We start from the raw sequence: 16,042 nt of genomic DNA, 5'->3' as shown, positions 1-16,042 counted from the left end.
GTGTCGTATCATATCAAATCAACGGTCGTGTCAGATTTTGCTAGGTCTATTTCAAGCTATATATATTTCAATTCTAGTAACTTAGTGAAATCTTAATTTGGTTTATGTTTGCCTGTGGCCTTTGTATATAGGGCATGGTTTGTAATTGAGAATGCCTCTGCGACTTTGTGATTTTGTTTTTGTTGTTCTCATTTGCATTAGTTTTGGGTTGAAGTAGGGGGACATGTCTATTGGGCTTTCCAGGCTGCATCTCTAGCCCTATAAAATTTGCATAGTGACATTTATGTGAGATTATATAAAATATGATAGTTATAATGTTATCATCATAATAATTGTTAGTTAATATTACAGGTGGATGATATCCAATTTGGCTCTTGCTTGGCTTGGTATTCAGCTTAAATGATTGGAGCTTGAGCTTAAATAGAGATAGCCTTAATTCAAGATTGAGTCAAGTTAGTTTGGTTCAATTGAGTTATCAACAAATTTATCTTCTCTCACGAGTTTTTTTTCTCTTTGATTATTTTTCTTTTTAATCTCCAATAACTATTCTTCATTTTCTCTAACAACTTTTCTAATAAAATTATTGTCAATCGAACAAGTCAAGCTTTATCTCAAGTTAGCCTTTATTCAAGCTCAATTCGATTTAAATCGAGTCCAACTTTGCTTATTTAGTGCAAACATTAATAATGGTAACAGGGAAGTAATTTTTTACTTGACTTGATGATATGATGCAAATATAACATGATTTATTTGGATTAGGCTTTGTGATAATTTTTTTCATTTTTTGTGTCTATTGAGTTCTTATCACTTGTTTGTGTTATATCCTTTTTTTTTTGGTAAGTAAAAGCATGTATTAACAAAAACAACGAGTCTTCTAGCATGAGAACTCGGGAACAACCAACACTCATCTTTCCTAACAAGGAGGACAGCCCAAAACACAGACAAAGGCAAGTCTAGACCTTCACAAGAAGAGTTAAAGAGACTAACAACATCTCCTTTTGAATACCTATCAAAGTTTTTACTATGATCAAAAGAAGAAACAAACAAAACCTTTATAACACCTAACATTACAAGTGTAAGCTTAACCAACTTGTCTATGCTATACAAAAATTCCCATCCTAACAGTACAAAAAATAGTATTTGGAAGGCAAACAAGAACTGCTTCTGGCCTTAAAAAAAAAGCAGAACGAGGCCTACAACGGACTAAAAATTGCACGAGGGAAAAAAAAAACTAGAACTGCAAGGGACAGGTGATCAAAGCTGCTATACCTGCGCAGCAAAGACAAAGGCAGGAATTCACCCAAAAGGCTACACAGTTGCACAAACAAAGAACTGCTTGTGTTATATCAATTTCTAAATTTTAAATTTATGAACCAACTCAATTTTGTTTTCAAATAATTACCATAAAATATTGGCATTTACAGTATGAAACTTGCTATCTTCCAAGCTTGCAAACCTTAAACCTGGCAGCAATTTAACAGAAAGAAAAGTTTCAATGCAAAAGTGAAAGCACTATACAAATGGGGGCAAAAATAAGAAACACTTGATTTTTCTATCAAAGTTTGCATACAGGAGACTTAAATATAGGGATTATAGCCAAGGGACTAATGATTTTACGAGCTCTAAGAACCATACACCTTTCAAAGAAGTACAGCAAATACAGTGGCAAACTGCTAAACTGATGCTGCAGAGGGATGAATTTACAAATCTGCTTATTCTGAGAATACCCGAAAATAACAAGAACAAAGACCCGTTGATTCGACACATGCTCAAGAATTCTATTCGGAAGAACTTTACAGCATTGTGTAACCTTCACGTGGCTCATCTTGATGTCTTCATAGTATGATGTGATCATAGGAGAACGAGTAGCTTCCAGCAGAACATTTTTTATGTTTATCTAATTACAGTTGGATGTTTTTTTCATAAATTTCTGTAATTTGTGTCATCTGCTTCTCTGCAAACTACCCAAACTCTTGCCTCTTCAATGCCACTTTTAAATCAGGCCTTGCATTTAGAGTTCTTATGGCACCATGAACTATATGAGAGGTAGGAAATTTTTCTGCATAAATATGTTTCATCGGAATTTGGAAACAGCACAATCATCCTTGCAATTGTCGATAGAATCCAGAAGATGCAACAGATGATCAATTTCTTGTACCTCAGAGCCTTGCATTGTATACTCTTTGACACATTTAGCAAACTTTCACTAGAAACATCATCTCTAATAAAAAATCTAGACAGTAGCCATCATGTGTAACAACTTTCATCACCAGTAAATCTACAGAATGAGTCTTAGCACAAGGAGACTTACTGTTTACCAACCTTATTGCAACAAATCATCTATCAATTTACACTCAGTTTGTTTCAAACTATCAAGAGGCTCCTTTCCCTTACCACAGATAGCTAAGTCAAACCTTTATGAACCAGATATCGTGCCCAATTCAGGGCTGCGCTCTTCAACAGCGATGATGATGGGCTGCCATCCTGCTTGATTATGAATAATTCATTTCTTTATGGTAATTACCATGTTCAAGATCTGAAGTATGTCACCTAATGTAAGCTCTGTCAAGCACATATTCTTCAAAATAGTACTGGCTTCATACCTATAAATGAAAATGCAAAAGCACACAAGACAATAAAAAAACAGTCCAATTAGAAATGTCAGAAGCTAAGTAAGGCTAAACTAAACAAGCAAAGGAAACCTACCTGCATTGAGAAGCCATTATTGCAGATGTCCCCTTAAGAGACACCAGAAACTTTTTGATTCTTTCCCATGTCATTTCCGAGATTTGCATAGGATTACCAGCAATAGGGTTCACACATTTCCAAAGTTTCTCCTTCTTACCAGCATACAAGTTCATAGCTCCAATTTTCTGTTTCACTACTATCTGCAGATCAACAGCAATTTTCAAGGCCTTTTTAATGTCAGTATTCTGATGCTTTGGATCTCCATATCGAATGCAATAGATTATATTACTAACAATTGACATTATCTTTTCAACTTTCAAAGAGTTAAACGTTAGTAACACAACACCTGTAAGGTTTTGGACATAATCAGAAGGTTTTGGACATCCTGACGTCCCTCATATGACACTACTAGACAAGTTAATCGAGTTCACTGTTGAAGAAAATGACAGCTTCCGATGCTTTATATGTCCATTTTGCGACTGACTCAACAATGCCGGCTTTAGATTCATGCTAACACGATCAAAATTGGTGACCTCACTACCTTTTTGGACAGAACTATGAAGATGATTAGGGTGATTGTTTGGCACTAATGGCTGGTGGATAATGATTTCTATAACCATTCTAAGCAAGGCTGAAATGAGCAAATCCATCCGGGCAAGGCCCATAACAAAACTCTTAGGATTATAATTAGTACCAGGGTGGTGATAATTTACAGGTTTCTTGATCTTCTAAAATATCAGCTAGGCCACTATTACTGAATCTCTTTAGGATTTCCCGATTAGGGAACTTGTACATGAGCAAAAGGCATACCATTAGGGACTGAAATTTGCTACCAATTTTAGTCATTAATGAAGGGCCTCCAGCCACAAGACTTGTCCAAAGCCATATGATCTTGCTGACTGCAAGGAGAAGAGCCAAGGCATTCTGCAGTTGAGCAAGCTGAATGTTGTATCTTCTCATCCTCAATTAATGGAGAGCATTGGAGACATCTCTATCTCCAGATATTAACATTATATTTGTGGGTCACCCAGAACAACAGGTCCACTAGAATTTCCTTATCACTTGTATCCTTAACCCCTGCTTATTCAACAAAATAACCTATAAATATTCATTAAAATGCCTGAAAATATGCAACCCAGAAAACCAAATTCCTCAAAATATAACACAAATTAGGTAGTATATCAGATTCGAGGACAACCCCAGGAATTAATATTAGGAGAGACAAGCTAAGTCATGATTCATATATATATATATATATATGCCCATTTGAGCAATCAAGTTAAATTAGAGCTTTTATTATTAGTCATTAACTATATTGTCACTTTACACCAATTTGTACCTTGAATCTATTATTTCAATTTCCATTTCCTTGGTGAGAATTTCAGCTGATGAAAACTTGTAATAACTTTGTCACTCTTTAACCAAGTTACCGGTAAAAGTTTCCATCATTGACTAAAACTTGATGAAAACTGCTTCTGTGGCAAATGTGGTTGGATAGAGTGCAACAACAATCTTACTGTCAAAGAATGAACTTCAGCTGCTAAATAATGGTCAACAATCTCTGGCCTGAAGGTTGCGATTCCAGTCTTCCCTTGGACCTCAATCCTTTGCTGATTATAACCTTTCTGCCCTCTTCATGCTACCTTAAAATACAATTCCAAATAGTCTGATGGACAAGTTGATACCAATTCAAACTTATTAGGGCACTACTTGATATTTGTGAAAATAAAAATTTTTTCTTTGATATGTATCCAATATATACAAACAATTCTAAATCATAAAGTAAAATTGAAGCTAAATACAGGCAATAATGTAATGGATCACAGGATCATTTTTCAGAAATTGACTTGAGTCAAATTAAATACCCGAGCACTAATTTCATTGATATCATATCAAGTATGACTTAACAGAACAAGGAGATTTCCCGAGTGCATATTGAACATATTGCACCATAATAACAATTAAACTGACAGGAAATAATGAAAAGAGCAAAGCACAAATACTTAACAAAAAATCCAGTGGACCAAAAAGCATATGATGCCACGACGCTTTTGGAGATTTCAACAAATAAGTTTCTTTTTGGAATTTACAATGCAGGGGCATCATGTCACAGATTATAAGATGGCTGGGTAAATAAAATGCCATTATTGATTGATTTCATATGCAACTCAGCAGAAACTGCAAAATTGGATCCCAAAGAAGCTTACATCCCATCATGGCGAGTTTTCCACCAGGGTAATTTAGAAACTTTCTAATTATAGTTTCATTGTCAACTATGGGAACTTGTCATGTATTTCCCATTCCCTCGGCAAGAATGTTGCTAACACTATCTTGCATGGAATCCTCATATGCAAATGTTTCGCCATCTGTATCTCTTTTGATAAAAGACCCAACCAACAGTCCGTGCGTTGTAGCATCTGGTACCCAACCTTTTTCTAACATCAGATCCAATAATCGGGAAGCCTCACTTTTTAGACCCTCTTTCCGGAGGCTGTTGATTAGTATGTTATACATAGATGAATCCAAAATATCACTATTAGAAACTAGTTTATCAATCCCACTTAAAACCATGTGCAAGTGAGATTAGCTAGCCAAACAACACGGAAGAGTATGCATTGTTTCTCGGTCAGGCACTAAACCCTCATTAACCATCACATTGAAAAAGAAAGCAGAATCCCTAGTTCAGTTTGTGCACTCATGCTGTGTATGAGGATGCAATATACTTCCACATCAACAGCACAACTGTCCACCAACATTTGTGAGAGAATTACCATTAGTCCTTTAGCCATTTTTAATTTTGACAATCCATGCATGATTGTCGTGTAAGTTTGAGTAGTATAAGGAGTATTAGAACTGTAAGCAAAACCCCGTAGCCTAATTGCTTTATCCACTTGTCCCATGTTACACATGCCACCTATCAGCATATTGTAAGAAGGACTGAGGGAGCATCTGTTCTTCGACATGTAATGAAATACTTCAGCAGCCTCCAAATCTTTCCTGCCTGGCAAAGGCTCTCCATGAGTCCTAATAAGATATAGAATCTAGAACCCAATTTTCGATACAAACCCAATGGAACAACAGAAGAGCATCCTCATACTTTCTCAATCGACAGTTGGCTACAACAAGAGCTGAGTATGTCGCAGAGTCAGGAACTATGGAAAATATAAACATTCTACAAAGAAGTTCATTCGCTTTCCTTATTTCCATATTCTCATAAGGTCATACGATTAGAATATGCCAAGAATCACAATCAGTTATGTTTCTCTCATCCATTTTGTCCGGGATACTTTTTGCCAAAATAGCTTTACCAGCATTGCAGCAGCCTTCAAGCATAGCACAAAGTCCTACTACTAGATCAACAAGCACATCAACAGCAGGTGTTCTACCGTTTTCCATCATCTCTTCAAGAAGATAATTCGCATCATCTAAAGTATGGGTCTCACACGTGCATCTAATTAACTCCCTATAAATCAACCCATCTGGCTAAGGATTGGAAGCTCTCATCAACCTTAACAGTCGGATTCCCTCCCCTAGTTTTTTTTTCCCTACAAAACAGTGGTATTATACAGGTATAGAAACTTAATTTCAGCTCAAATCCAGCATAAAATCTCGCCTAAAATGATAATCGAATCATCCACTCGATTGCTCAAAATAAGACCTTTTATAATTATTATCTCAAAACTTCTACTATTAGGACTACACCCTTCCTTGTTCATTCTCCTAAACTACAAAATTGTCTTACCATAAGTATCAGCTGTGTTGAAACCCTTTTTGGAGAAATAGCTATTTAAATATCTTCACAGCAGAGTTCAAGTCGCCAGTGCTATCCAAAACCCGGATAAGATCATGCGGGTATGGCTTGTTTCTCAAAGATTGAATCTTTGCTTCATAATCAGCAACTTGCAGTGCATTAGCAGACTAAAGTGAGGATATACGGGCAGTTAAATTAACCCATTTGAGGATTTTGCTTGAAAATGTTATAGATAAAAGCTTAATCGAAATTGAAGGCGCTCATGAACAAGTTAAGACAATTTGGTATCACTCAAACAGCACCCTAAACAAAACTAAAAGAAAATTAAGACTTGAAATAAGCAATACACGGAAGCTTAATCAGCGACTATCAGTGATAGAGATTGAGTACGGGAAGCTATTGCACTGTTTGAAAAAGAGATTTTGTTTTTATTGCCATTTGGATAAGTTTTGGGTTGAAGTAGGGGGAATAAGCCCATTGGGCTTTTATGGGCTGCATTTCTACCCCATAAAATTTGTATGGTAACATTTGTATTAATATCATTAATAAATTTTATCATGGTTATCAAATATTCCAGTAAATAATAGATTTGAGTTTTGTGGGAATAGACCCAGGTTTACTCTCAAATTAAGAAAAATATTGGAAATTGATGTCAAAGCCCACCCTCAATTAAAAAAAAAAAGGAAACATTTTTATAGTCTACTTCAATTCCAAGATATAGTCAAGCTCACTTGCCACCTTAAAGATTACCATCAATCCAAACTGATGGAGCCCAAAGGTAAATTTTTTTTTTTAATTGAAGTTAAATGAAAAAACATAATTTTCTTTTGAATCTACAGTAGAAAAATATGAGTTTGAATGTCTCAATGTTTAAATATCTCATAATTTCTTTTTGAGATATTTTAGCATAGTTAGAGATGGCAATGGGCTAAACTGAGTTGACCCTAGCAAGACCCACAAGACCTACAAGCTAGGCCGAGCCTAGGGTATGCACAGTAACAGGGCTTACGAATCAAGCCAAAGCAAAGAAAACTTGAGGCCCACGAATGCATAGGGTCTAGCCAAGCCTTACAGTAATGGACCAAGTTTAGTCCTATAATAACAAGTCAGCCTAACTTTAATTAAAAAAATAATTTTTTAATTAAATAATTTATCTAACTATGTTTTCTAATAAAATAAAACATATTAAAAAATTAAATTGTGATTAAAAATAAGACAAATTTATTTATAATAAGTGAGTTAAGTTCTTACTATCAATCTCACTAATGTGAATTTTAAAATTTGAGTTTAGTTGAATATTTTACTTTGCTTAGCATTTATTTATAGTAAATGAAGAGAGTGAGTGATTATATTTTTTTAGATATGAGACTTTTGCACTTTGCAAAAAATCTCATATTTAAAAGAATAAATTCATTCACTTTTTTCACCAATTATAAATAAAAGTTAAGTAAAATGTTTTAATCAAATTAAAATTTTGATTATCTCATGCGTGTAAGATTAATCGTTGATACAAAAAACTCAATTCATTTTTTTAAGTATAAAATTTTTATTTCTTATAAATATTTATAATTTTTTATATATTAATTAATTAATTATGTTATAATATTTTTTAAAATTGTGAACACTATCGGGACCAACCTGTGCCTAGGCCCACAGTTGGACTTGGACAGTCCATGGGCCTAGCCTGGCTTGCTTTTATAGTGAGCCAAGCCCTTTTGTGTTGGGTTTTTTTCTTGGGCTTCCACAATTGACTCATTTGACACATCTAAGTATAATTGTTGGCTAATCCATGTTAACATTCATTTATAAATTTTTTCGGTTAAATAATTTTAAGCTTTGTAATTACAAACAAGAAATTTGTATTTGCTTCAACAGAACAAAAACGTATATACAAACTGCTATCAATTATCAATGGTTTCATGTAGGTGTCATTGAATGTCATGTAATATTAATTGTATAATTATGATAGTTTACTAGGCATAAATGTTTGAGAATTAAGAAATATATTACAAAATGAACTCTAATTGTAAAAGGAAAGGTAACATATAGATTCAATAACAAGTTGTATTATTCTGGTTTTTTTTGAATGACATGAAAAGAAGTAAATCATATAAGATGCAAATTAAACTTAATTTTTAAGCAATTCCATAATAATTAAAATTGATTAATTTTAAATGCACATTGATGAGAACAGACAAAATTGTTTTCAAAACAAAGATACTATTTGGATGTCTTATCCCCTATAATTAAAAGAAATATTGTTAAAACTAAAAAGTTTGATCAATTTTTAAAAATCCCCTCTAAAGTAACTGAGAGTAAATTGTAAGGTCAATAAGCTACCAATAATTCAAATGATTAATTTAAATTTCTTAATTGTTTTAAGGATCAATTCAAATATACCATTTTAATTTGTTTTTATTTTTAAATAATTGATATTCAAATATTTAAATATTTACACATACCATTATAACTTAATTTTTTTGATCATACACGACGAGATGAGTGGATCTTTAATATAGACAATTGAGTTTTGATTTTAATAACTGCATTTGAGTTATACAGTGTAAAATATTTTTTTATGGATTGGGGTTGTTGTAAACATTTCTTTTATCATATTGGATTTAAGTGAATTGTTAAATTCCCACAATTTTTTTCGCTGACTTTATATTGAAGAGCTTTTTGCGCATAAATAAATTAGATGTGTTTTATATTTTTTCTTTTAGTACATTATTTCATTTATTCAATGTTTGGTGGATTTTCATAAGTTTTCACTAGGAAAGCCCCTTTTAACAAAAATCTTGGATTCGTCATTGCGTATGATACACAATACATACCCTACAACATAATATAATGGGTTTTTCACTAACATTTTAGGTTTTTGGATTGTATATATTTGTCCTATATTGTCAAATTCAAGACCTTGATTATGGTTTTGTAGATCAAGATACACAAGACCTTGGATAATTTAAGGAGTTTGGTGGAGTTCAAGAAAACATTAAAAATCCCTTAGATGGTAAAATAAAGGTATAGAAACACCTCTAAGTGGGAAGATGCAAACTGGATATTGATTGGAATGCATGTATGTAACTTAACAACATTTCAAGTGTAAAAGTTTAACTTCTCATTAACATCCATTACCAAGCCAAAGTAAATGTCACACTAGTTACAAATGCTTATGAAAGGAAGGCAAATTGGTATGTTTATCAACTGGAATTCTTGAAGGCACTTGAACAAACACTTGATGTGCCGGCTCTCTAGTGTTTAATGATGCTAACCATGACAAAGGGATGAATTCAACCATCTACCCTTGCTTCTAAATAGGTTCATGTAGCTAGATCATCCCTTGTATTAGAAATAGACAAACCCAATGAGCTAAATGTTGTCATATTTGATGCGGAAAACATTTTGGATCGTGTTCAACAAATGTTGGCAAGTTAAGCAAACTTTTTTGTAGCTTGATTAGAAAATTTCAAGCACACTTTAAAACCCGGATAAGCAAGCTAGAGGATGTTGTCACAACATGACAACATAATTAGGTCAAAGGCTATGTAAAATGTAATTCCATTTTGTCTATATGTAATATTCTTTCAATTTATGCTAATATTATGCCTTTTCCCCGTAGGAAATTAGGAATGATGTTAAGATTGACATTTGCAAAGAAAATTCAATAAAAAAATGAGTTAACAAAATTAGTGAAGTATTAAAATTTCTAGAGAAAAGTCTTTTGTTTAAGTTTTTTTCATGTTTGTGAAACCTTTTTAATTAATTACTTACCCAAAAAAGATTGTTAAGATTAACTAACCACCTTTTCAAGGGTAGACAACGTACAAACCTTAGGGTCATAAGTTAAGAGGATATGAAAGAAATAGACTAATAGAGGTTCTAGGAAGCATTAAATAATATGATCACAAATCCATATGAAATTTGGCCCAAATTTTTCTGAAACTTCCTTGAAAAAGATACAATCTCAATCCGCGTATTAAATTGTAGAGGTCAAGGCAAGCATAAGTCTTTGTCAAGTCGTATTTCCGTCTAAATTAAAAAAAATATGTTTTTTTCATAATGCTTTTAATTAATGTTGAAATTGGGATAAGGATGACCACTATTTTCGACCTGTTGAAATCGGGATAAGGATAACCACTATCTTTAAGTAAAAAAATACCAAATTACCATTTTCCATCCAAAATTTTCCAGTTAACTATAATCTGTGAACGGTATAATCGTAATTACAATATGCAAAAAAAATTCAAGGATTTACTAAAAAATCTCAACCGGCAACTAATCAGTGGTGGGGGCATTTGGCCATTATAATTAACCTAAAGAGAAAATTACAAAAATAAAATTATAAAAAAAATTCGATTTTTACTAGACACCACCGCAACCTTTTTTCTTGGATTCATCTTCTGCATCCATTTCAGTCATTAACCACAGTGAATCAATTCAGTCTCCAAAATGCAAGCAAACTACACACATTGAAATACGGTTGTTGAAAAGTAAAAACATTATTAAGTGCACAGTCACTGTCATGTGAGTGCTGCCTGGAAGATGCTTTTTTTTTTTTAAGTTTTATCAGATTAATTGGCTACCTACTTTTGACAATTTACCAAATAGCGTGTGTGTGGAATTGCAAAGAAATTGGATGCAAATAACCGCCCAATGATGATTGTCGAGGTGATGGTATCCACGTAAGAGGTATGTAATCAAATTTTTTACTTTTTTGGTGCAAACAGATGTAGACAATCATTGGACCCAAGTTTCTTTCTTACTTGATGTGATCCATTCAAGTTTGATTAGGTTAAAAAAGTATTTCTTTATTATATGCAAAAATGAATGATTTAATTAAAGTAAAAGTTTCTCCCCACAAAAGAAAAAAATAATAATGTATGCAAATGACCACTAAAAGGTAGCTTCAAGGGCAAGGCAAGGGTTAGTAGGGACACTCAAGCAAGAAAGCATGGGTTTGAAATAAGTGATGATATATTAATATCAAATTTTTGACTTATCTATAATAGTAGTTTTGAGGTTAATTATTAAACTTAGGGTTTTTTCTAATTTAATGTGATCAGTTCAAACTCAGTTAGGCTGAATTTATAACTCTCAATTAGATGTACAATTTTTTATAAAATTTATTTAATCAATAATGCATTTAGTCAATTATATTAAAATAAATTAACTACTTTATATGATAACTTACAAAAACAAAAAAGCAAAAGCTTGATATCACTATAACTAAAGGTTATCTTTTAAAAAGAGAGAATAATCCTCGAGATTCAACAAGCTCAAATAAAATTTCTCAAAAATGGTAAAATGAGAAGAAAAAGAATATAAAATATATTGATCCTAAAAGTCCAGAAAGAAGACAACAGAGAAGATATGTATCTATTAAGAAAAACAAACTCCATTAAAGAAATGGCCTAAGTAGTCTGATTTTGTCAAATAAAGTGACCCTACTAAAACACATACCATCTCTTTATCTCTCTATTAGTGGGTCTCAATTTTCTTCTCTCTTATCTTTCCTTTCAAATACCCTAATTAGTAAATATGAGAATGAAAAAATATGATACAAAAATTATATAAGTATAATATGATAAATGATGAAAAATATATTTGAAAAAAAGGTCATAAAATTTGAATACAAAAAAATACGGAATATATATATATAGGTTTAATATGACACATCGTCAATAATATTTTTTAAAAATATGATAATATCAATAATAATTTTAGTACTTTTAATAGATTTCTTGATTAATAATTCAAATATAAAGTTTAATTGACTATTAAACCTAATATAATATAACATATAATCAAAGATTCAATAATCATAAAAAATTATCAAGAGAGGTTAGACATTTGGATGGCAAAAATTAAGTGTTTTTTTTTAATACAATTATGGCATAATAGTAATTAATTGAAAATGTAAGGGACATTTTTATACTTTAAAATTCATAAAGAAGCTAAAAACATAAAATACGGTAAAAATACTCGTTTAATACCGAAAGCATATAAAATATGTTTTTAATATGATTTGAATTCAAAATTTTGAAACAACTTGTTTAAAATGCTAATTAAACTGAAATATGAATAATTCACATTTTTACTAAATATGACAAATATCACTGAAAATATTCTCTTCATATAGTAGTGAGTTTCCCTTGTTAAATCAGTTGAATTTCATAGAACTTTGAGTTGATAATGAATCATGAGCAATTGATTCTTCTTCACTGAAATCTCTATCTATCTTTAGTTTTTCTCCTCTCAAATTATTTAGAAACCGCTCAAAAATTCCTTCTTTCACAAACCTCTCTGAAACCACATCCTATGGTTTCTTGAATTGGCACCTTAGTTGCCCTGTTACCCTTATTTATGTATTTATTCTTTTATTTATTAATTTCTCCTTTTTCAGACTTGAAAAATAAGTTAAAAGAAAATGATTGATGTTGCCAGGTGTTTATCTTGATTAAGGATCAATCAATTGAATATTAATCCTTGGGTTATATACCAAGGGTTGTTACAAATATTTATCACACAAAATGACTATCGTACCCATTATAGCAAACAACAAAACCATATGGTAAGTGTGTGGTATTAAATGAGTTTACATTTCTTTTTCAACATAATTCATAAGAAATTCGATTGATTAAATAGGTTTTGGGTATATTTTTAAGAATAATGATTTAAAGGACTCCTTTATATATCTTAAGGCAAAATTAAGATGATATAATCATGTGAGGTATTATAGTAATATTATTCAATCATATAAATTTTTCACAAGCTGGAATTAGTGACAACTATGAAACGGTGTTTATTCTAGAAGGTCTAATTAATTTCATATTTTATATTAATAACAACATTCACTCATATCGAATTATAAGCTTTTTTTTTTTAATAATTAAATTTTGTTTTTTTCTTGAAAAAATAAATCTTTTAAAATTTTTTTATTAAATAGATTAAACTTGTAAATTCTCTTATTAAAGATAAACTTACATTATTTATTATGGAAAATTTTATATAGGATGACGATCCACTAAATGGAGATGTTTCAGAAGTTAAATTGATGCTTCTCATGGCATGGGATTCATCAACCACCAGAGTAAGATATGGGATAACTCTTTCATTGGTCTTGGTATGCCTAATTGATGGAGTTCGTTGTTGGTTATTAACTCATTTTTAAAATCATTCCTTTGCTGCAACTATTTCCACATCAATTTTACCGGCCAGTTTCACTCTTTCCTTCCCCATTTCTGGCACGTCTTCGGACGAAGAACATTATTTTCATCAAAGACAAACGTCTCAAGATGATTCGCATCAAAGTTATGAGTGATGGTCTAAGGGGTAAATTGAGAAAATTATGAACATAAGAGAGTCAAATTTCTTTGATGAGACTTCACTATTTAATTTTTAATTAATCTACTAAAGTGATTATGAGATTAATTACTAAATTTGAAATTTTAATTATTAAATTGTGATAAATTTATTAAAAAAATAATATAACTCAAATAAATTTTCTTTGTTAAAAAGAAAGTTACACCTCCAACTACGAATATTGAAATGTAAATGCAGGCGAGTCTGATACTGTTTGGTTATAATAAGATGGCCAAAGGCCTTATTCCCCCCTAAAGTATGCTGATTTTCCAAGTTTTCCTCCATTAACTTTGAAAATCCTATTTACCCACCCATGAGTGGTTAAAATTAATTGAGTTCATTAGTTATATCATTTTCCCTCTTTAAACCCTAAAAACTAACAATTTCCCCTCAAGTTTTCAAAAACAGCATTTCCCTCCAGGGTTTCCAAACTTTCAGATTGAATTTTCTGACGACAACCGACAATCTCCAAACAACATCTCTTCCTTCCGGTCGTGCTCCTTCCAGTCCTCCTCAGCTTTGTCATCGATGAAGATGAATCGTCTTTGTCCAAAGACGAAGACTCTTTGTCAGACAAAGATGATTCATCTTCGTCTTGACAAAGATGAGTCCACTTGATGCTGAAGAGGACAAGAAGGAGCATGACCGGAATGAAGAGATGCTGAAGAGGAAAAGATGTTACCTGGAGATCATCGATCATCGTCTAAAAATTCAATTGAAAGTTTGGAAATCCTAGAAGGAAAAATGTTATTTTTGAAAACTTGGGTTAGGGGAAATTGTTAGTTTTTAGGGTTTGGGGGGAAAATAAAATCAAATTTAAGTTTATTTTTAATATTATAGATAAAATGATGATTTTACCTTTAAAACCGTTAATTTTAACTATCTATGGGTGGGTAAATATGAATTTTCAAAGTTAACGGAGGGAAACATGAGAAATCAGAATACTTTGGATGGGAAATAGTCCTTTAGCCTATAAAGATCTGTCTTAAAATATAATCCAACTCAATATAAAGTTTTTCATTATTTTTTTTTTAAGCTATGGGCCTAACTAAAAACATTGAAATACATTGTTGCAATGTAAATGCAAGCTGATTTTAGGAGTACAGTCACTGTCACATGGCTGCTACCTAGAAGGTGCGTTTGCTTTTGTCTGATAAATTGTCTACCTACTTTTAACAATTTATCAAATAGCGTGTGGAAACGAACTTTGGTGGGAATTTACTTAAAATAAAAAAAACAATAAGTCCTTCGGCCTAAAATAGACTTCTTATTGCACAAATGCCGTAGCAGAAAACAAATGCAACATAGCCTCAAAAAGTGTGGCCTATTCAGACTCAAGTATCAGACAAGTGCTCACAAACAGCGAAAAAAATACAGGGCCTTGAGTTTGATATGCAAATGAATTTGAAAGATAGAATGTTAGTAGGGACATCGAAACAATAAAGTATGAATTTGAAATTCAGTGATAATATATTAATATTAAACTTTTCACTTACTTAAAATAGTGGTTTAGAGATTGATTATTTGATATAAGGTTTTCTCTAATTTAGTATAATCAGTCTAGACTTAGTTAAATTGAATCTATAACTCTCAACTCAATGTGACAAAAATAATCTAACTCAAGTAAGAGTTAATTGTAAAAAAAAAAAAAAAAGATTATGCAAATGAATTTATCAGGAATGAATCTAGAAAAAGCTGGGAAGATACTAACATTGAAATGGTTGTTCAGGTATTTCAGTTCCTACAATATTTCCTCTTATTTTGCACTTCCTTCATCAGCTCCATTTATTGTTATATTTATTTGAAGAGATATTCACTGTTGCTTGGAAAATGAGTTTGTTTAAATAATGTACTAATTCTACCACCCTCTTTTTCTTTAATAAATATTCCGGTGAGTTTCTATTGTCAACTCAATTGAATTTCGTGAAACTCTCCCTTTTTCACTTTCTTTATTTAAACTTTTTTTCCCCAACATTTCCGGTTCTCATTTTCTGTGGAAAAAAAAAATTACATTTCAGTATTTCTTATTCCTTCATTAAAAAAAAGCCTCACTTTCGGATATTTCTCGTGTACTAGAAAAAAATTCATATTCTTAAATTATGTTTTTGAATTTCAAATTGAATCAAACTATTCTTCAACTTAATCTTAACTAAATCATAATTTTTGAATAATTTGGTTTGCTTTTCTTTTTGAACCTTTTTTCTCACATCTCTTATCCACCGATTGAATTAAAATTTA

At 31.6% G+C, this 16,042-nt stretch overlaps 1 protein-coding gene across 1 annotated transcript; it reads right to left on the bottom strand.

Annotated features, from left to right (window-relative positions):
- Positions 1-4,974: 4,974 nt before the first annotated feature.
- On the bottom strand, positions 4,975-14,504 carry LOC123208490 (pentatricopeptide repeat-containing protein At1g63150-like). The gene is made up of 6 exons (XM_044626028.1): positions 14,211-14,504; positions 6,490-6,606; positions 5,937-6,171; positions 5,786-5,840; positions 5,344-5,712; positions 4,975-5,248 (listed from the first exon to the last, which is right to left on the bottom strand). Exons 1-6 carry the CDS (start codon positions 14,502-14,504, stop codon positions 4,975-4,977), a joined length of 1,344 nt encoding a protein of 447 aa, XP_044481963.1.
- Between the last annotated feature and the right edge of the window lie 1,538 nt (positions 14,505-16,042).

This window comes from Mangifera indica, chromosome 2 (assembly GCF_011075055.1).
Source record: "Mangifera indica cultivar Alphonso chromosome 2, CATAS_Mindica_2.1, whole genome shotgun sequence".
NCBI classification, from domain to species: Eukaryota; Viridiplantae; Streptophyta; class Magnoliopsida; order Sapindales; family Anacardiaceae; genus Mangifera; species Mangifera indica.
Note: the sequence above shows the minus strand (reverse complement) of the source record. Positions and strands in the feature narration are given on the sequence as shown.